The sequence below is a fragment of the Marmota monax genome, unplaced genomic scaffold (genome assembly GCF_021218885.2).
Source record: "Marmota monax isolate L192 unplaced genomic scaffold, Marmota_monax_Labrador192_F-V1.1 WCK01_AAM20220418_F8-fsc00003, whole genome shotgun sequence".
NCBI lineage: Eukaryota > Metazoa > Chordata > Mammalia > Rodentia > Sciuridae > Marmota > Marmota monax.
In genome coordinates, this window is record NW_026694084.1 from 25,886,378 (window position 1) to 25,909,107 (window position 22,730).

General features: G+C 36.6%; 1 protein-coding gene across 6 annotated transcripts in view; it reads left to right on the top strand.

The window, feature by feature from the left end:
* The window catches only part of Col14a1 (collagen type XIV alpha 1 chain), a 247,379-nt gene that overhangs the window by 62,199 nt on the left and 162,450 nt on the right, over positions 1 to 22,730 (top strand). For all 6 annotated transcript variants that reach the window (XM_058585704.1, XM_058585705.1, XM_046464979.2 and 3 more), the window contains exons 2-5: positions 2,970 to 3,094; positions 12,804 to 12,920; positions 15,835 to 15,978; positions 20,468 to 20,554. In XM_058585704.1, coding sequence (XP_058441687.1) covers positions 3,007 to 3,094; positions 12,804 to 12,920; positions 15,835 to 15,978; positions 20,468 to 20,554 — 436 coding nt within the window. In that variant the 5' untranslated portion in view covers positions 2,970 to 3,006. The remainder of the gene's footprint in view (positions 1 to 2,969; positions 3,095 to 12,803; positions 12,921 to 15,834; positions 15,979 to 20,467; positions 20,555 to 22,730) is intronic.

Below are 22,730 nucleotides of genomic sequence, written 5' to 3' on the forward strand. Positions count from 1 at the left end.
GAGCTAAGAAGTAGAAAACCTATGTAAATCTATAAAGAAACAAAAAAATTGAAAAAGTTGTATAAGAATCAGCATCAAAAAATAAAACATAAAAAAACCCCAAACCAAACATGTCCATTTGATGTTCTTACTCCTGTTACTAACAGGTTTTCATAGATAAATCTCAAGCTATTTAAACTATTGCAAAACACTGAAAATACAGAAAGCTTTAATTTATTTTCTGAAGCTAGAAATATCTGGATGCCAAATTTTTTTAAGAAAAGAAAATTGAAAGTCAGCATTGGTTATTAATATAAATTTGAAAATTAGCTATGTGAATTTGACATTACATGAAAATGATAATACATTGATACAATGAAGATGAGAGGGAGGAGGGCTGTCCAGGTAGTTTTAGACGCCAGGAAATGTCTGATTGGTAGTTGTTAAAAGAGATTCTATGGTAATCTGGTGTATTACTGGATGCACAAATTCAGCCCAGGACTAAGAGTTCAAGCATCAGAACACTCTGTGCAGGAGGCCTTCACAGATGGACAGAACCTTGGAATCCCTGAGACACATCCTTGTCCAAGTCTCTCCTCACAGGGACCCAGCTCTAGTCTTCAAAGCTTTGGATGTTACGGGAATTTGGTTAAAGCAAGCAGCAGCAAAGGGCAGCGTTTCCAAGAGAAGGCATAAGCGGAGGCCATCTCCTGGACTCTTTTGTGAGTTATGCAATCCTCCTGTGGAGAAGCTATTTTGGCAACATTCAGTGCTGCTTAAGTTAAGTACAGCAGAGGCCCAATGGGAGGCAGCTAAAGTGGTCCTGATCAAATCCTTCTCCACTGATCCGGCTTGCAGGATCAACCAAGGAATTAATTCATTATGGGAAGTGTTCAGGAAGCAGTCACCTCCTCCTGTGGCACTTTAGATTTGTTGATGACCTGGCATCAGCACTGGACTCTATATATCCTTTGGAATCAAATAAACACAGGGGAGGCTGCATTTGGAATTTGAGGAGCAATGCCCATTTTGCAACTACTGCATTGGAATGGAATCCTAAAAAATCCCTTCTGAAACAAAGTGTTCTAAACAGGAATTTATCTCCTAAATTCCCAGCTCTGTGATGAAAAGACACTCAGCTACAAGGCCATGGACTAGATCATGAGGGAGTTAGAAGAAGCTAGGAAAACAGGAGGAGATCTATGGTTTTACAAAGAAAAGGAAGGAATCCTCAGCTTACCCCTAACTCAGATCCAAAGTAACACTGACACTTCCTGACCTGGTGATTCAGCTGAACCCAAGGCCATGTGTGACTATCACTATCAAGGTCAGGTCCAAGTGTCCCCAAGAATGGAAGAGGCCAGATTTAACTTTAGGAGTCTCCTCTAAGGGGGCCGTCCGGGGCTTTAGCATCTATAGCTACTACATGACATGGTGCTAATCTTCCCCACCCATTCCATTCACAGAATTGAACAGGACTAGGACTCCTACAGGACCCAGCATACCCCTTGGTGACAGTGTTTCACTGCACTGTACGGACAGAAAGTATGGAAGCAATCATTGACTAAAATTTATTTCCCATGCTGGGCTCCGACCTAAAGCATAGTTGCTCTGTATCTTACTAGATTATATAACTTGTTTCCAAGAGTGGGCTGGTATAGTATCCCTCAAAAAGAATACCATCCAGGACTGGGAGAAGTAGCATGGTAGCAATTTCAAAAAAATATTTGAGATTAAATAAGCAATATGGAATTTTTAAAAAAGAAATTCTGGTACAGGGGGAGTTTGGTAGGAAAACAATAAAGTCATGAGTAAAAGGAATGCATAGAAAACTTATCTGGTCCTATAGAGTTAGTAGAGATGACTATGAATTTGACCCCAAATTTCTGGTTATAATAAAAAAAAGGATCATGCTAAATTTCAAGACTAAAACTAAGAAATAGAATATGCTAGTTTTAAGACTACTATATTATTATAATATTTTTTAAAATTTTTTTATTTGTTCTAATATTAGATTAAATTTTAAGACATAAGTTTCAGGAGATGTGTAGGTTTTCCTCAGACTGAAAGCTGAGCAGAATTTTCCTCATGGTTCATCTAAAACAGTTCCCTGTTTCTTATTCACCATAAAATGTATTGAGCCCTCTCTGAATATAAAGATGATTCTAAGTACATCTTTTTAATCTCTGTGGACAGGACTCAGAATTTCTCCTCCATAATGACCTGAAATAGAATTTTAGTGTGTGGGTGGACCTTGAAGATTAATAGCAAATGATGTTCTTTTTGACCCTTTCCCTTCCCTCCCTCTCTCCCCTCCTTTTCTTTTCCCTTTCTCTCTCTCTCTCTCTCTCTCTCTCTCTCTCTTTGGTAGCTCTCTTTCACTGATATTCTAAGGAAAAAGAAAATCTGGAAGAGTTTTATATTCACATATTAGAAAAAAAAGAGCTATGACAAAAGATGAAAAGATTAGAGATCATTCAACTGAATGAAGAGAACATCGATCAATGATGTCACAGAGCACCAAGTGGGCTTACAAGGGCTCCTTGATCGCTAGTAGAAAGGTCCTGTATGTTTGTACTCTGTAGGCAATCTAAGGCGGTGGTCGAAGTTCTAACTAACTATAGGTGATAAATATGAGAGGGACATATGTGACCGGATAGGACATTTTGACGGGTTTTACTGCTCACTTCAGGTAAAGTGATGGAATTTATCTCTTTGGGAGATCCACTATGCAATTTATGTCCTTAGAGAAGTGTCACAAAGCACATTCTGAACCGCTCTCCTGAATGCCTTCAGATCACTATCTCCATTTACAACTTCCTCTAAAAAATCTTTCATCGGTTTGCATTTTAGACTGTCATCCACAATGTTCTAGGGAATTAATTATTTCCTAACAAAGCCAATCCACATTAGCTTATTTGCCTGTCCTAGATGACCATGTATACTTACTTTCAGCTTCTAAAAAAAATCCCTGTGCTTTCTGTTTCCAGGCAGCTGCTACACCCCATGTAAAAGGCAGAAAATAAAATGAAGATTTTTCAGTGCAAGATGCGGTACTGGCTGATTCCAGCTTTTTTGACAGTTGCATATTTCTGCACTATCGTCCAGGGTCAAGGTAATTGAAAATTTTAACAGAATCATAGGGTCTGAGAGTGTAGCTCTCTTGGTTCTGATTATTGTTTTAATCCACTAGGATTAATAGTGCTTCATTGGTTTAATGGTGTTTCTAGGCAGGCCAATATGTCAACTCAGTTTTACCAACTGTTTGTACTATAGAAAGGTACCATAGCTTTGATGAGTGTTACCACCTCACCAGTTAACTGAGTATATTAATTTTGAGGTCGTTGCTTAAGTAGCTCCTTCTGAAAAGACCATGCAAGTTTAATCTGTGAAAATCAAATTTTCATATTACAAGATCAGTTCTTTTAATAGAGCTATAATATGCATGTGTGTATATCCTAATTATACTTCATCTCCCATATAAAGTGTCTATAAAATATTTGTACCCACTCATACTTGGTCCTTAATTTTGCTCCTTTCCTTGAAAATGGAGCACATAGTTTAAAGGCTCCTGGCAACCCATGTTAAGCATTTGTAATGATTACTAGCTTTATTTTAATTGAACTTTGTGAGATCTACTCTTTGTATTATTACTGGGCTCCTGGCTTTTATTTTTTATTTCAATCTTATTTTATCACATAAATCTAGGGTTGAGAAACTATAGACTTGGCCTGTTGCCGGTTTTTATGAAGCAAGTTTATGGGCTCACAGCCATGCATATTTGTTTACATATTCTCTGTGGCTGCTTTCATGCTATGATGGCAGAGTTGAGTAGCCATGACACAGACTGTATGTCCCTCAAAGTCAAATATATTTACTCTCTGGCCCTTTACAGAAAAATCGTGCTAATACCTGAAATAAGTGCATAGTATTCATGAGTGTGTAGTGATGTAACTAGACAAACATGGTAATCCTGCAGAGACTGAAGTGTTGGTGATGAAATGTCATTTATCACAGAGCAAGGAAATATAAATGTGACAAAGTGTTTTTAGGAATGTTAATGCCTAATGTTTGGAGTTGAGTGTTGTGGAAAACTCAAATGCATGACCCACCACACCCTGCTTCCTTAAAGGGAGGCTTATCTGTCTGGAAAGGAATAGAACCAAACTCTTTGCAAGCTCAAAAAGCTTTTACATGGTATGTTTTTATACCCATATTTTCAACTGTTTCATTTTGCACATAGTGGGAAATTAGGTAGACAAATTCTGCTTTCCTTGTTTACATTGGTAAATTAATGTTTTCAGCAGTGGTGATTGGAGAAGCAATGATAGGAATCATAAACAATTCACTCTAAACTCAAGGATGCAAGATACAGGTCCTGAGGAACAAAGCATGGGGACGTCGCTCAACTCTTTAGTGTTGTCCTCTCAGTCTAGCTTAGTTCTGCAATGGGTCAGTCATGGAGTAACTGATCATTTAGAACTCTTCTGGGATATTTCCAAGGGTGCGCTCTACCAGGTATTCATTGTTAGTCAGTTTAAAACAACACTGATGGTGCATATTCTGTGTGTCCAGTTCAAGATCTAGAGCCAAATAGGATTTTATTTATTTTATCTTCAAGCAGCTTGCTGTCTACTAGAGAGACAGACATATAGGCAGATAAGTCACAATATAAACTTTGTGCAGTTGTGGCAAAAGATGAAGGGGGAAAGCTGGATGGAAGCCAGGTTATGGAAGATTTTAAACAATTATGTTTTTAAGAAAAACACTTTGATAACAATATTGGTGGTTCTACTTCTGTTTGTAACTTATATGGGTTTGAGGGATTAGAAAAAGTAAGAGAAGTTAGACCATTAAAAGACATAAAATTGTTAATGAAATTGGTGTGGAAAATCTGAAGTAGGTGATATGATAGAAAGAAGAGAATGAATCCAATAATCATTTAAGATTAAAATGATTCAATATGGAGATGGGTGCAGAAATGGGAAACATCAGCTACGAGTCTGGGTCTAAAACCCGGGGCTCGAGACCTGAGTGGATGGGACCTTTCATTTCAACCCCTGGGTTATTACTGCTTCTGTTTGTTTGCCTGATGATGGCTTACTATACCTCGTTACAGGCAGTGTACTCTCTTTTGGTGTCTTATTTCCAGTACAGAATGATTGCTTCAGTCATAATAGACATTGGTTGAAGAGATTAATAAATGGAGCAGGTATTTGAAGGGGAAACAATGACTTTAATCCTAGAAAAATATATGAAGCTGAGTTATTTGGGGGGGCATCCAGGTAGAGATGACTGGTAGGCACTTGGTGGGGAGTTTAAGAGAAGGAGTTTGGGACAGGAGATTATGTTTGAATTTAATTGTTCCTGGGAATTAGCTGAGAAAAAACTTTGAGGTAGAGTTAGAAAGGGATAGCTCATGGGAAGAAGGAGTGTGAAGTCTGCAGAGCATTAGCAGTTAAGAGTTTAGTAGAAGAAAATGACAATTCAAAGTGTCCCAAACAAATTCAACTATCAGGAGGGTCAGGAGAGTGCAGTGGCCTAGAAGTGAAGGCTGAAAACAACTTTCAAGAAGGAAGATGGTGGCTATATGCTGGAGGAAATCCCAGAAAGAAAAAGTTTACATTCTATTGACTTTAGTGTTTAGGAAAATACATGAGATCATTGAGAAAACTCATCTTATTTCTACCATGACACCTCTTAGTTACATGATTAGTTTTGAGCAAGGGATAAAGAATATGAATTGCTTTATTGGATTTGTTTTCTCCTTCTGAAGCAAATATGGTAGTGAGTTCCTGTGAGTTAGCTATTGTTGATGCTAAGTTTCATTCATATAGGCATGTTAAAAGTCATGTTTATGAACAAAATAGAAAAAAGGTCATGTGGTAGGCAGAATAATGTGCCCACAAAACTGTTCACTTCCTGATTTCCAGAAACTATGAACATGTTATAGTATATGTCAAAGGAGAATTAACATGTTGGATTGAATGAAGTTGATAATCTTCTGACTTTAAAATTATAGAGATTATCCTAGATTGTCTGGGTGGCTCCAATATAATCACAAAGTGCTTTAAATATGGAACATGGGGGCAGAGGATCCAGCGTCTAGAGTACCATGCTAGAAAGACTTACTATGGCTGTCTTTGAAGGTGGAAGAGGGCCATAAGCCAAGGAATGTGTGTGACCGCTAGTTGGAAAAGGTTAGAAAATGGATTCTCCTTATTCCTTTCCTCGGACTATACCCAAAGGACTTAAAAACAGCATACTACAGTGACACAGCCACATCAATGTTTACAGAAGCACAATTCACAATAGCTAATCTGTGGAGCCAACCTAGATGTCCTTCAATAGATGAGAGGATTAAAAAATGTCGCATATATACACAATGGAATATTATTTAGCAATAAAAGAGAATAAAATCATGGCATTTGCAGGTAAATGGATGGAGTTAGAGAAGATAATGCTAAGTGAAGTTAGCCAAATAACTAAATGCCAAATGTTTTCTTTGATATAAGGAGGCTGATTCATAGTGGGGTAGGGAGAGGGAGCATGGGAGGAATAGATGAACTCTAGATAGGGCAGAGGGGTGGGAGGGGAAGGGAGGGGCATAGGGTTATAAATGATGGTGGAATGTGAGATCATTATCATCCAAAGTACATGTATGAAGACACGAATTTATGTGAATATACTGTGTATACAATCAGAGATATGAAAAATTGTGCTTTATATGTGTAATAAGAATTGTAATGCATTCTGCTGTCATATATAAATAAAAAAAAGAAAAAGGAATATAGCCTACTGGTACCTTGATTTTAGTGCAGGATACCCATTTCAGATTTCTGATCCTTAAAGCTATTAGATAGTAAGTATCTATTGTTTTAAGGCACTAAGAATGTAAAATTTGTTACAGCAGCAGTAGGGAACTAATACAGTTAACATTAAAAAGGCATACAGGCTGGGATGGGGTGGGGCTGTGGTTGAGGCTCAGTGGTAGAGTACTTGTCTAGCACATATGAGGTATTGGGTTCAAACCTTAGCAACCACATAAAAATGAAATAAAGATATTGTGTCCACCTATAAATAAAAAATAAACATTTTTAAAAAAATTACAGGAAATTAATTCCCTCTTAAATTGTTGATCAACGAATATACCTTATCACTTTGTCTCTTCATGTAATAATTCATAAAAATCTTTCCCCCTCCCAAAACTGTAAACCCACATTGGCTTGAGGAGTTGCATTTACCTGGATTATTCTGGCATCTTCTTTACAAGACAAGTTGTAAATGAACTGGTATGCAGGAAAAGTAAGGTGATGACTGTAGGGAAAAGATGTGTATAGTAATGACAGAATGGTTGTATCAACACTTTCTCCGAATTTCACAGTAAATATGCTTTGGTTTCAGCAATGTTTGTTTTGGATGGTTAAAAAAAGGAACCACAGAAGGTAAAGTGACTGTCACTTAAAAACCTCAAAGCATATGAAATTGGAGACTTTTTATGGAGACTAGATGTCACTTTATAAAGGCCTCTGTGTCCACACATTTCACATGTATTTTTCAGTTAAACATATTTGAACATTGAGAGTATTTTTCTTACTGCTTTTTTCTGCATTTTTGTAATGGATCATGAAATTAAAATATATCAGATTCCAACATGATTAAAAGAATGTCTCTCAAAATTTAATTAGTCCTATTTATAAAATATTTGGGCAATGTATGTAACAGAAAAAATAAGTGACATAAAAACTAAGGGTTTGGGCTGGGATTGTGGCTCAGTGGCAGAGCGCTTGCCTAGCATGTGTGATACACTGGTTTGAGTCTCAGCACTGCGTATCAATAAATAAAATAAAGGTCCACTGACAACTAAAAAATATTTTTAAAAACTAAGGGTTTTGTTTTTGGTTTTAGATCCCTTAGAAAAAATAACCGAATAACTCTCTGCTATTTAAAGTTTTTTTTTAAAAAATATAATAAGTAGTCTTATCAATTTAGGACCCTTAACTGTGTTTATAGAGGAAAATACTCTCAGTGTGACCTCTATTATAACATCTCTATCAAAAAGAGATTTTTGGTTGCACATAAAAGGAATTTTCTGTGGCCAACTTAAACAAAAATGTATACACTAGTAGGTCATGCAGTAGCTCAAATAATTAAAATAAAATTTAAGTAATCAAACTTGACAAAGATAAGAACATGGGAACCCATGGGGATACAGTTTGTGGGACTGATGACAATTTTGCACACAGCATGTCCTGGCAATGACATCACCAGAGCCATTTTTCCTTCTTTCATTACTGGACTCAAGTTTCAGATTCTGGGAGAGTCAGCTTGACCTGGTGTGAGTCATTTTCCCACTTACCCAGGGGAGCATGGGGAGTGGCAGTGCAGCCAAGGTTCCCCTGAAGTAGGAAGACAGTTTTCCTTGGAAGAAAAGCAGGGTGCTGTTTGGTAAGGAAGAGGGGAGATGTTAATGGATAGTATGAAAACCACAGCTATCTGTCGCAGCAGTGTTGTGTGTGGAACAGCATGTTCTAAGAAACAAAAGAGAATATTTCATTAGAAATAAATCTTTACATCTTCATGCTGTATTTTGTATAGCAATGAGGGTCTCCTTCCACTATCCAATGTGAGAGAAAAAAAAAAAGAATAGCGTTACCTTAGATTAGGTAGAGAGAAGGGATGGGAAGGGAGGGGAGGGGATGGGGAGATAGGGAGGTTAGTAGAATGAAACAGACATTATTATTACTGTGTGTATATATGTGACTGCATGACCAATGTGATTCTGCAACCTGTACACTCAGAAAAATGAGAAATTATATCCCATCTGATTCAAATGTATGATATGTCAAGATCATTGTACTGTCATGTGTAACTAAGTAAAATAAATTAAAAAAGAGATAAATCTTTACATAGATTACTACTTGTCAAAACAGCGAGATTTCAAAATGAATTGAAACGAAAGAAAGAAAAGGAGGAAACAGCAGAAAATTGCCCTTTAATTAGCAGTCAGATTGTGAAATAGTATTTCATAAATGCTGATGACAGGGAGGCTTCAACAGAATGACAGAAAATGCCTCTCCTGCCTTTGGGCTCCTAAGGGAAAGATTGCAGTGAAATGCTTTGGCTTTGAAGAAAGCGTTCCTTCTGAAACAAAGCACCATCCAATTATTATGGTTTGGACGTGAGGTGTCCCCCAAAAGCTCATGTGTGCGACAATGCAAGAAGGTTCAGAGGAGAAATGATTGGGTTGTAAGAGCCAATTAAATCACCCAATCAGTGATTTAATCCCCTGACAGGGATTAACTGGGTGGTAACTGAAGTGGTAGGGGGTGCTGGAGGAGGTGGGAATTAGGGCATGGCTTTGGGGTATATATTTGTATCTGAAAAGTAGAGTCTCTCTCTCTGCTTCCTGATCACCATGATGTGAGCTGCTTCCATTTTCCACACATTCTGCCATGATGTTCAGCCTCATCTCGAGCCTGAGAAATGGAGGCAGCCTTCTATGGACTAAGACCTCTGAAATTGTGAGCCCTCAAAGAAACTTTTTCTCCTCTATAGATGTTCTGGTCAGATCCTTTAGTTACAGCAGTGAAAAGCTGACTAAAACACCCATATAGCAAACAAACCAACCAACTCTATATTTTTAGCAACAGGACTCACCCTGCACCAGAAAAGATAATGATTTGGATCGTCCACCGTCCCTTTTAGGGTGAAGTTCATGTACTCACAAGTGTTCCATTGGGCCTAACCTGGCACAGGAAGTCTTGCTTCCCCATGCAAAGGATGAGTTTGTCAGCTACCTCTAGGTTCCTGGTGTGTGCCAGAAATATAACTATACATTTAACTTTTGTTCTTTATTTTTGAAAAATAAGGACATAAACTGACACAAGTTAGCTTTTGAGTCAAGTTCAGGCAAGCATTTGTACTTACTGAATGTTAAGTACAGTGTATATGCAATAGAAAGCCCTTCCTTTGTGCTTGTTAAAAGAAAAAAAAATCATGGGTCTGGTATTAACTATATACAAATTTTTGTTCCATGAGATAAGAGCAATTATTTCTCCATGAAACTAACAGTGTTTCTGTCAATTTTGCTGCCCTTGGTTTTGGCTCAGGTCCCAGGACCTTCCAAAAGGGGAAAAGGGCTAACTTTGAAATCCACAACTGTGACCTCATGCCTCTTTCTTTTTTAACTAGCATTTCTTTTTTCAATGTTTTTCCCCCAAAGGCAAAAACTTAAAGGGATTGTGAACTTTGTGTCTAATCATGATTTTCTTGTAGCAATTATGAGAGTTATCTAAATCCTATAGACATTAATGTGATGTGTTGATAAAAGGTCACAGTGGTATTGCTTTTTGCTAGCGGTCACAATGCAGCTGTAGTCATATGAATCATTTGTAAATTAAGAAAAGCGTTGACTATTGTTGGATTTGGTTGTTGCATTTTCTCCAGACTTTGTGTCCTTCAGCAATCCCATATAAGCCAACACTAATCTGGTTTCTAGAGCACTGTCTGCATTGTCTGAGCACTGTCTATGATGTCCTCTGTACTTTTTGCTGGGGGTTTAGAAGGTTAGCAATTGACTAAAAAGATGTTGAGGGCTATTAAAGCAGAGAAAATAATAAAGTAGTAGCCTACATTGGAAAGGCTCTATAGATTTAGAATTTCTCTGCTCTCTGTGAGATCTCAATGTACCTGGTAGTGGTAGTGGGGTGCTGGTAGAATCAGTTGACTGTTTTGGAACCACCTAGATTGAGGCCCCCATCTGATGTACTTTTCCACTTGATGGTTCTCAGGCATGCTGTTTTTCTTTCAACTGCACAGTCAATGCAGAACTTGGCCAATGATATCTACCAGCCCATTGAGTTGATTTGACTCAGAAACTTGGATCTAGTATTTGATTTTTTTTAATTCTTATTTTTAATTTTCTCCCATAAGTAACAAGAACCTATCATACATAAGGTTTCTTCCCAAGTTGAAGACTGAGCAATATAGTAAAAGTTTCTCTATTCATCCTAGTGCTAGGTTTAGCCACCTTCCACTTCCATTTAAAAATAGTTGTCCTTATGATAAATTTGTACTTTCTGACCAATAGAGGGAGGGAGAAGCAGTGAGTAGGGAGAGGGAAGGGGAAGGAGAGGTACTGGGGTCTGAATTAGAACAAGATACATTTCATACTTCTATAATTATGTCAAAATGTATTCTACTGTCATATAAAACTAAAAAGAATCAATAAAAAAATTCCTGCTTTCCCATTAACCAATGAAATTCTTTCTTCCATTCATTATCAAACTCAGAATGGGAAGCTGATGTGCTTGTCCCGCATGACTAGCACTCTCTACTTATGGGTAGTAAGGAACAATGAGAAAGTGAACACTATTCTTATGATTGTGTCTTTCAGTGCTTTCTGACTTCAGATGAGGGAATAGTTTGTAGAGTAGTTAATTCGTCATGCATCCAGCTCAGTGAAGGGTGACTTCTTAGTGTAGATCTTCATCCAATCAAATAGTGCATACGTTTCATCTGGGGTCAATAATTTTCCCTCACTAGTATGTAACCTTGAGCATGTCTCTTAGGTGCTCCTTGGTTCTTTTATCCGCAGAATTGGGATAGCAATACATTTTCGTGAGGACTCAACAGATGTTTGAGGATTTTTGAGCTTAAAGTTAGAGGAAATGAGGGAAAAGGGGAGGAGATATTTATTGACCACCTATTGTAGTACATTATATCCATTAGCTTATTCAAAATTATCATCTTACCTTTGCAGAAAGTATTGCTGTCACCTTTTCTAACACCGAGAAAACCGATTCTTTGGAAAAACATAATCACTTGTTCCATGTTATTTAGTCAATAAGTGATGGAACTGGGAATCATATTAACATACAAGCCCCATATTATGCCACATGCCTATTTTATAGGACACTTCTTTCCTTCCCCTGTATTCTGTTTCCTGAGATAAAAAGGCTGGGTATAAGAGTGGGTAATGAGTGCTAACGTTACTGTTATTTATTAACTTTTCTTTCTTTCTTTTTTTTTTTTATAAAAAAACTAGATATTTTTAGGTATTACGTAATAAAAACCTTCTTAACTAAAGTCCTTCTTTTGAAATTCTGGAACATTTATGGAGGGTGCTGAAAACGTGTTTTAAAATTTGAATGACTTATTCAAAAAGCAACTACCCATTTTGATGATCTGTCAAAAATGATTATTAAATATTCTGGGTGGAATCATGACCCATGTACTATGTATCTGACAGGTTTAAGTCAGTTAATCTTGGAGAGTTGATCCAAGTTTACAAAACAATTATCTTTTATTTGATCCTGAATGCCTTTGTAATTTCTTTCTCATATGTTTTAAGTGACTAATATTATTACCATAATATGTTCTAATATCCTTCTTAAATATTATATCATTAAAAATATTGGATTACTACAGTGAGAAACCAAAAGTCATGCGTACAGTGGTCCCAGTGGAGAAGATTATAAATGCTCACAAGTTCCAAGTAGGAAATTCATCTTTACAATATAATAGAGGGATTTTACAAAATTGGCTTCAATTTTTAAACTAGGATAGAGAAATAATTTCTAACACTAAGACTTAGTTCTTTGTCATAAGGAGTCATATTTGACAAATAGGTGTCTGTTAAGTAAAAAACAAATGCCTTCCCATTTGCATTATTTTACAAACTGAACATTAATGGGGTTTTAGAGAGAGCATAGTTTGAGGCTGATGAAGCATGTGTATTTTGAATGTTACTTTGATTTTTCAGTTTAAAAAATGAAGTGTGGACATTTCCATGTTTAAACCATTTTATTCTTCCTTTTCAGTGGCTCCACCCACACGGTTAAGATATAATGTCTTATCTCAGGACAGTATACAGATTTCATGGAAGGCTCCAAGAGGGAAATTTGGCGGATACAAACTTCTTGTGACTCCAGCTTCAGGTAAAAACAATCAAGAAGAGCATTAGCACCTTCTTTTGTATAGGTAGTTGGAAGTGTTGCTTTAGGGATCATTTGAAAGCTCTTTGTTTTATTTAATCTTTTAAGCTTGAAATCTCATCTTGTAATCAAAGAAATTATGTTCTCCAAAGTATAAAAAAGTGATCTTGATCTCTCTGTAATTAATTCTCTTCAGGTCAAATTTCCAGAGCATGGAAGAATCTCTGTTCAAGTCCAATGATGCTTCAAACGTATAATACACCTGGATGTCATGACTATTTAAATACATTATAATCAATTAACTTGATAGAATGTTATAATTCAGAAATTATACCTTATTACTGTAAAGGCTAAGTAGACATTGTAAAAATAAGTGATAAATTAAAGCAGGAAAAATATAAGTTGAACAAATTTATCAATCATGAGTATAAAGTAATATGCAAAAAATTTTAATTAAATTTTAGTTGAATTTTTCTTTCTCATATTTATGCTTCTATTATACAAGTATGATAAACTGAAGAGAGGGCATGTGGGGGGATTGCATGGGTGTCGTGGAAATGAAGAAGGAATCAACAACTGGACTTTTTAGTTCAAACCCTGGTTTGGTCATTTTTAAGTAGTGTGATTCTGGAGAGGTATTTAATATCTTAGTGCCTCTGTTTCTTCTATGCAATGTGTCAGGCAATGTTAGTGACTTCCTTGTGGAGGTTTCATGAAGGTAGATTTGGGGACCTGTAATATTGGCATGAGAGCTTGTTATGAAATGCTAAAGATAAGGTCTCAACTCCAAACTCCTGAATTGGCATCTGAATTTTAAGAGTCCCTAGGCAATTCCTATTTGTATTAAATCTGAGAAACAAGACAGACAGCTGAATCACCTGGCTTCTTGGTTGGTCACTAAAAAGGGCATTTTTAAAAATTAAGAAATACTATGCATAGGCTCATTAGAGTGACTTTCAGTTGAATGACAGCAGATGCCAACTTTTCCTGTGGTGGCCTACAGAAGTGACTCACTTGGAGAAAGAAGCTCTTGATTCTCAAGACTGGGTCAGACACTACACTTTGGAGTGTGTCCCAATTTTGAATTTTTTGGACTTTTAAAAATAGTTGGTTTAGGGGCTGGGGCTATGACTCAGTGGTAGTGCACTTGCCTGGCATGTGTGAGGCACTGGGTTTGATTCTCAGCATATAAATAAATAAAATAAAGGTCTGTTAACAACTAATATATATATATGGTTTAAAAGAAGAAGACAGCATGGAAGTTTAAAATTTAAGAGATTCTAGAATACCATTATGATTCTATCTAAATGTCAGTATACAAGTTACTAATTTGTGGTACTTTTGAGAATTCCCTATGTCAGATTTTGGAATGTAATGAGGAACCATACAATCTTAGAAGTGATTTGGATGGTTTCTGAGCCAAACCTCAACCTGATCCTTCAATCCCCTCTGAAACTGTGCATCCAAAAATGTGTGTGCCCAATTCTTACTTAAATGTCCATAGTGAAATAAAAATAAAAATATGGATAAAATGAAAATAAAAACTGGGGTGAAAGCAAATTATTTCCTGATGAATGTTGAGTTTACTTTGCATAATGTCCTTATTACAGTACCCCAAGTCAATTGAATAACTTGACACTCTGGTATATACTCGACTAGATATAGTAAATAAAACTGCAATAAATAAATCTAGACACATACTGTTTACAGATGTTTTAGTACTTTGAAACATAGTCCAAGTATTGTTTATTCCAGTCTTTCACCATGCTATTCTGCAAGGATGCTAATAGCCCTTATGCAATCAAATGGTTTAATAGTCAAATAGATTTGGGAAATGCTAGTTTAGACAGAGTTTTAAACTTTTTAATGGAAGGATTCTCAAAGCCTTTAATAAAATAATACATTATGTAACTCTCAACAGAAGACTCTAATACACAGGGTTTTACACGGAACTTTTTGTTTTTAGGAAAGCACCCATTATGAAAATTTACTTTTGGTGAATTTTATAGTGGGTGAATTTTAAATGATAGAAATTTGTGAAACCAGATTTAACATCTTGGATGCAAATGCATTTAAAGAAAGGGGCTTTGGCAAGAGAAAGACCCAACTTTCTGTTCTAGTAGCAGGCAGCATGAAAAGTAACAGCAAAAACACCTTTCAAACTTAATGACATTCATTTTATTAGAATATAATTAAAATATATTATAATTTGTGTTATCTTTGATTAATTTGGCAAATTTCAAACCCCTCTTGCTGTTACTGCTAGAGGGACAGAGTTTTAAATTAATTTCCCTTTTCTCAGTTGCAGTAATCCGTACCAGAAACTCTTAAGTGGGCAGGCAATGCATGGTTTCTTCAGCATCCTGAGCCCATGGTGGCTAGATTTAAGATAATTCAATTGTTCATGTTTCCAGGATGCTTTGAATTACTTAGAGAGGCCATAGGAAAAATTCCAGTGTGGATAATTATATTCAGCCTGCTCATAGCTCCCTTTTCATTTTTAAGCAGAACTCTTTTCCTTGAAGAGTATATCTGATATTGAGGGCCTGCTGTCTTCTGCCTTTGTATCATGGCTTTGCCTAGAGAATACAAGTCATAGTATGTTATGATGGAAGATTTTCATTAATGTGCTTTTATCTAATTTAGTCAGTTGTCCAAGTTTTCTAGTAAAAAAGAACAGCTGAAAATGAGAAAGTTGTATTCCAAGGAAGTGCTATATCCACGTACTATTTATTATATACATTTTTATACGCCTTTACCTTTCAGTGTACATCAAAACATTATGCTGTACACTGTAAAAGCAAACAGTGAAAATGAATTTTAAAAGTGTCTTAGCCTTTTAAAATCTTGTTTTATTATTTCATAATACACATAGTTAACCTTATGTAGAACTGTTTATCTTTCTGTTTTATTATAGGAGGAAAAACCAATCAATTGAATCTCCAGAACACTGCAACTAAAGCAATTATTCAAGGTCTTATGCCAGAGCAGAATTACACAGTTCAACTTATTGCATACCATAAAGACAAAGAAAGCAAGCCAGCTCAAGGCCAATTCAGAAGTATGTATTTATAGGTCTTAAAGAACCACTGTGGGGCTCTGTTCCAACATTGTATTTGAATCTGTCGTATATATTCTAAATGCTTACAAATGTAGATTTTTTTCTAGATTTGCAAAGATCTTAAAAGAACTTCACTCCAACCTTCTATGTATTTCTCCTATCTCTACCCTTCCATTTCCTTATTGTGGTGGATTCCTCCAATTCTTCAAGTTTTACTTTCCAAATGCTCTCCCTGACATTGTTTCCTGAGTTTTACTTAGACATCTCTCCTATGTAGCTTCTCTGGTTGTACTAGCTTCCCCTCTGGTTCAAATGACATCGTATCGCAGTGGCCTTTTTATTTCTCTGTGTCCCTGACAAACAAGCCTATAAGGTTTGAGAAGTCAGAGGTTCAATTCCTTCTATTTTTCATTATATTCTAACTGAATATCATATGCATGGCATAATAGGTGCTCAATAAGTACTTAAAAACTATATGATGATGCCTGCATCTCCTCTGTAGAATCATTCAGCAAATGTAGAGTGTGCAGGGGATATTGTAACCAGGGGAGAAAGCCCTGAAGTTGCCCAGTTCAGGTCTGCATAGTTCTATTAGAAAGCTTTTCCTAAAATAGAGTTTAAAATTAGGTCACACAGGCCCTGGTTCTATAACTATCAGGATGCATTCATTTATTTATTCACTCCTTTTTTGATTAAAAATATGTACTACATGTCTACCATGTAGCAGGCCATATTCTCAGTACTAGACACATGTTAAATCATTGCTTCTATAGACTGGGTATTCTAGTTACCAGAGAGGCCCTCTTCCCAGAGGTGATCTTTCAAATGTGAAGGACAAAATTCTTGTATTGTGAGTAAGAACAGAAGTCTATCCTGGTTAACTTTCTGTTACTTCATTGCCAAAGAGCAATTTAAAACATAGTATCTCCAAATCAACCAAATGGTACAATAAACCCCTAAGTTTTCATCATCCAGCTTTAGCAATTAGCCACTCATGGTCAGTCTTCTTCCTATATAGGGCTACACTCTCCTTACTGTCTTGATGCAAATCATAGACATTATTTAAAATAGAATCACCTTATATTAAACAACAGCTTTTTCAATTCTGCTGTAAGATTAATCCACACATTCAGGAGGCCACACAGTCTGAAACTCTGTATACCAATGTTCTGTCTAGATTTACTACACCATGTTTCCTATTTTCTTCCTTCCCTGAGTAATGTTCTGTGTGAACATTTGGTGACTTTAAAAAAAAACTAGAATGAAATCAAACAAAACTTTGTTAACCTACTACCTCTTGAAACATGTGAACAAAGACATTTGGTATATTCACCTATCAGTAGGATGTACAGATGTTATAAATATTATATTCTTTTGAGACTCTTATTGTCCACAAGCTCTGGAAAAGTTTTTTAATATTATTTTTAGTATAAATCAGCCTCTTCTTTTATTCAGTTTTTAGCATCTTATATCTCTATATAAGTGAATGAAATAATTCAAAGTCAGTGAGAAGTAGTAAAAGGTGAAATGGTTTGTTTAGCTGGAGTCCGAAGGTTTTACAACTGTATGTTTCAAATATCCCACCAACAGAGCAGTAGAAGAAACAAAGGCCCTTAAAAAAACTTTCTCAGTAGCTACTTATTCAAAGTACTTAAAAAGAAATTCATTTGTTTACAGCTTGATTAGCTCTGAGGAATAATTGTAGCAAAGGTCTAACTGGTTAGCTAGAAAAATTATATGCAGACTTTTTCTTAGCTATGTTATTGTTACTGGCAAGAAAGAGGGATTAGTTTGATTTAAACAACAGTTTCTAAGAAAGAAATTCAGTTAACTTTTTCTTGGCTTGCTTTCCTTTTTAATGTTGCATGTCAGTAATATTCTTCCTCCCTGTAAGATGGAGTTAAAGCCTGGTTTCTATGACTTGAAAAATTTCAAAGTTAGATCCAGGAAAATTGTGGTCAAGACAAAGCTTTGTGGGTATAGGTTTGCAGCTAGTGCAGGGATTTGGATTCTTTGTGAGCCATCTTCTTTTGGATATATAGGAAACCTATACAACCTTTGGATTTTAAAGACAGAAGGGCATGTCCAAACGCAGGATATTAGGCGTCCAAATCTGCCACACATGACAATCACTTCCAGTCTTGGTTTCCTCATCTGCAAATGGGGATGACAGCATGTATGTAATGTTGTGTGGATTAACTTCAGCACATAGTAAGACATAGTAGTTACTGTTGTAAACCACTTTGCTCACGACAGTTTTCTAGTTATGTCCTTCCATGAATAGGATAGCAACTAGGTGTGATATATCTGTTGCACCTTCTAGGTGATCCATTGACCCAATTTTCAAAGTGATTTATTTTTCTTTTTTATCCATAATTGGGGTTATGGTGTGTCATGGCAAACTTTCTTTTCAGTAACCATTTTTCCTTTTTGGAATGTTCTTTTGCTGATCTCTGCCTGCAAAATTCTGCCCATGTGACTTAAATGTCACCTTTCCAGTGAAATTTCTCCAGACTCCATCTTTGGAATTATTATTCTTTCCCAGATCTATTTCTACCTCCGGCCGTACTCAGCACAATTTTTCTTATATTAAATTTGCCAACATATATTCTTTGAGAAAATATAAGTAATTTGTGGCCAAAGTCCATGTGTGGGTGGAGTTGAAGATGTAGATTTGGAAATTATCCATGGGAAGATGAGAACTTAAATTGTGTGATAATACAATTACAGGCGGAGTTTACAGAGATGCAAGGCAGCTTTTGCAGATGATCATTTTTTTTTTTCCTGGAATGAAATAGAAAAAGATCCAAAGAATGAGAATATAAAGGAGGGGTTATCCAGGATAATGCCTTTGTAAAAGCTGAGAAAAAGATTTTTTAAAAAGCTGTTTTAGTCAGTTTTTTCACTGCTATGACCAAAGGATCTGACAAGAACAATCTCAAAGGAAGAAAAGTTTATTTGAGGGTTCACGGTTTCAGAAGTTTCAATCCACAGATGGCCCATTCCCTTCCTTGGGACTTTAGGTGAGGCAGAACATCATGGTGGAAGTATGTGGGTAGAGAAAAGCAGCTGGGGACATCTGCTCAACAAGGACAAAATATAAACCTCAAGGGCACACCCCCAGGTACCCCCCTCCTTCAGCCATACCTTACCTGCCCACAGTTACTGCCTTTTAATCCTATGAGTGAATTAACACATTGTTTAGGTAAATACTCTCATAATCCGATCATTTTACCTCTAAGCTTTCTTGCATTGTCTTGTACGTGAGCTTTTTGGGGACAACTTATATCTAAACCATAATAAAAGTGGTGCTCCAAAGGGCCCATGCTTATAAAGAAGCTAGAGAATAAGCTCTAAAGTGAATGTAAAAAATTAGGTCAGTAGGATTAACATGATCAAAGTATCTTACCACTTTTTTTTCTTTTAAATCTTGTAATTTAATTTCTGGGTACCAGAAAGCCAAGGAAGGTTTTCACAGACAGAAACAATAGAGTTGGAGTAAGAATTTCTTGGTGGATGACAGGTCTCATACTCTTTCGGCAGAAGGATAGAAGTCAGTGGAAAGAAAGAGGTGGAGGCTATGAGAAGGACAGGAGCCTTGGAACCACATCCTGGAGAAGACAGCAAGGAAGGGTGGGAGAAAACCATTGCTTTCCCCATGTAGCCTACCCGGTCCTAAATGTGCTGATTCTGTGAGGTGAATGTACAAGTAAATGAAGTTTGTTGCTGTTGGCTTGCTCCTGCATAGTCACAGGGCATTTTGTTTGTGCAGAACTTGCCATTTGGTGGTGGTCTTGAATGACTCCAACTGTTTAAGCTTCCAAGTAATGGCAGGAAAACTGTTGTGGATTTTAAGCAGAGAATACAAATACAAAGTTAAGCTAATGGTGTTAAGTTGGTAGTGTATCAAAGGGCCAAAGATCATTTTTTGGTCTCTGTTTCCTATTAATGTGACAAAGAAACACTACCCTTTGTTAATAGAGAAACATTTTTTTTTTAAGTTTGAAAGAAAACTGTTATGGGGTTCTCCTGTTGCAGATGGAGTCATTTCAAAGGAAACTATTCATGGCTAATATCTTTCTAGAAAGAGGGTCAAGGTCATAGGCCAAGTCCAGGGACATGAAGATATGGCATATATCCTAGGCCAGCACCCATTGGTTTTATAAGATGTGTTTTGGCCTCCTGGCTTTTTATACCCTTGTGTATGAGATGGGAGTAATATGCTAATTTTGCAGCAGGTATGAAGGAAGAAATTTAGTTGATACCTCTGCCCGTAGTCAGTACTCAACGCAAATTCCTTAAGTGCTTTCTGCACCTTCTCCTGAAAAGGTTGAAAAAACTCAGCAGTTCTAATATTTGGGGATGTGCTTGTGCCATGGAACTGATTTCTATTAATATTCTAAGGGTTTTCAGGGGTTTTAGTAAAAACTTATTGAATATTTTTTCTTTTGGACCTTAACGTATAGCTGTATTTCTACTTTTCTTCCAGTTAAAGATTTGGAAAAAAGAAAGGATCCAACAAAGCCCAGAGCCAAGGTTGTGGACAAAGGAAATGGGACTAAACCCTCTGTACCAGGTCAGACTTGCTTTTTTTTTTTTGATTGGCTCACTTTGGGAGTTGGTTGTTTCAATGATGCAGGCTGTACATGCATGCGTGGTTGTTGGTGGGCAGCAGAAGAGTATACAGTCTACTATAAAAATCACCTTTGGGGCCTTTCCACCCTCTTCCTTCCCCAACCTAATGATAGTCAATACTTTTGGGTGTATGACTCTCTGGTCACCTCTCTTCACATTCATACATGTGCAGCCTTCCCATTCTGGTCTTTGTTCTGTGCCTTGCTGTTTCCCATGGGTGCTTTCCCCATCCATCTGTAGAGGAGTCAGGTGGGGCAGTGGTAAGCTTCTCAGGCTCTCCCATTTGCCTCCTGAATGCAACAAGCCTGCTGTTGCATTCAGGAGGCAAATGGGAGAGCTTGAGTGATCTTATGCTAGTTACCCAAATGATTGTGTCTCTAGTTCCTCATCTGCAAAATAGGAACAGGACACCTCAGAGAATTCCTTGGGATAAATCATGTCGATATGCATAAAATAGTCAGAATGCTGCCCACCCTTGAATATGTTAGGTGTTATTATTAGTCTACCTCATTTAAAAAAATGGCCAGATAATCTTTGTGGGATAGACTATGAAATGTACTGCTTATTCCCCTATGATTGGGCATTTAAATGTTTGCTAATTCTATCATAAACATACTGCAATGAGCGTATTTCTAACTGTGGCACTGCAGGGCTAAAGGATTTGCAAATTTTGTACTGCCAAATTTAGAGTGTGCTAAATTGTCTTAATTTTTTCTATAATTTGTATTTCTACCAACAATGTATGACAGTGCTTATTGCTATATATTTCTAACATTTGAAATACACAATATTTTGAGTTTTCCCCAATAATACTTAATTACTTTAATTTTCATTTCTCTGATTACTAATGAAATTGAGCATTATTTTTTTTAATCTTAGTAATCATTAGTGTTTTTTTCCTGTTCATTTTTGTTTTGTGTTATCATTATTTGGGGGCAGGGATAACCAGGGATTGAACTCAGGGGGACTTGACCACTGAGTCACATCCCCAGCCTATTTTGTATTTTATTTAGAGACAGAGTCTCACTGAATTGCTTAGCGCCTCGGCTTTGCTGGTAAGCTGAGGCTGGCTTTGAACTTGCCATCCTCCTGCCTCAGCCTCCTTACTTGCTGGGATTACAGGCATGCACCACTTCACCTGGCTTGTATAATTGTTTTTATTAATTTTTTATTAGTGCATTTATTATACATAGTATTGGGGTTCATTTTGACGTAATCATACATGCATAGAATATGATTTGCTCCCTTTCAGTTCCTAGTGTTTCCGCTTTCCGTCTCCTCCTCCCTCTCCCTGTTCCCTTTCCTCTACTGGTATTTCTTCTACTTATTTATAGTTTTTTTTTTTAATTAGTGCATTATAGGCATACATAAAGGTGAAATTCACTGTGGTCTATTCACATATGTACATAGGAGAGTTTGGTCGGTTTCATTCTCCCATGCTTCCCTATCTTCTTTCCTCTTCCTTCCTCTTCAATCCCCTTCCTCTGCTCCACTGACTCCCTCCTATTTTCATAGGATTCCTTTCACTAACATACACACACACACACACCTCTTTCCCCTTATTTTGGAGATAGCTTTTGAATATAAGAGAAAATATTCAACCTTTCACTTTCTGGGTCTGGCTTATTTCACTTAACATGAAGCCCTCCAGTTCTATCCATTTACCAGCAAATGCCATGATTTCATTCTTCTTTATGGCTGTGTAATGCTCTTTTGTGTACCACCACATTCATCTTCTGAAGCGCACTTAGGTTGGTTCCATAATTTGTCTAATTGTGAATTATGCTGCTATAAACATTGATGCGACCATATCCATATAGTATGCTGATTTTAGATCTTTTGGATATATAACAAGGAATGGGATAACATTCCTATTTTTTTTGAGGAATCTCCATACTGCTTTCCAGAATGTTTGTATTAATTTTCAGTCCTAACAGAAGTATATGAGTGTACCTTTCCTCCCACATCCTTGACAGCATTTATTATTATTTGTATTCATATTTGTGTTGTCTTTTCAAAATGAATATTTGGTGGCAAAAATATTTGTGATGAGGTACCTTTTAAAATATTTTCTATTTAATACCTGAAGTTCTATATCTAGTATTATTACTTTTTGT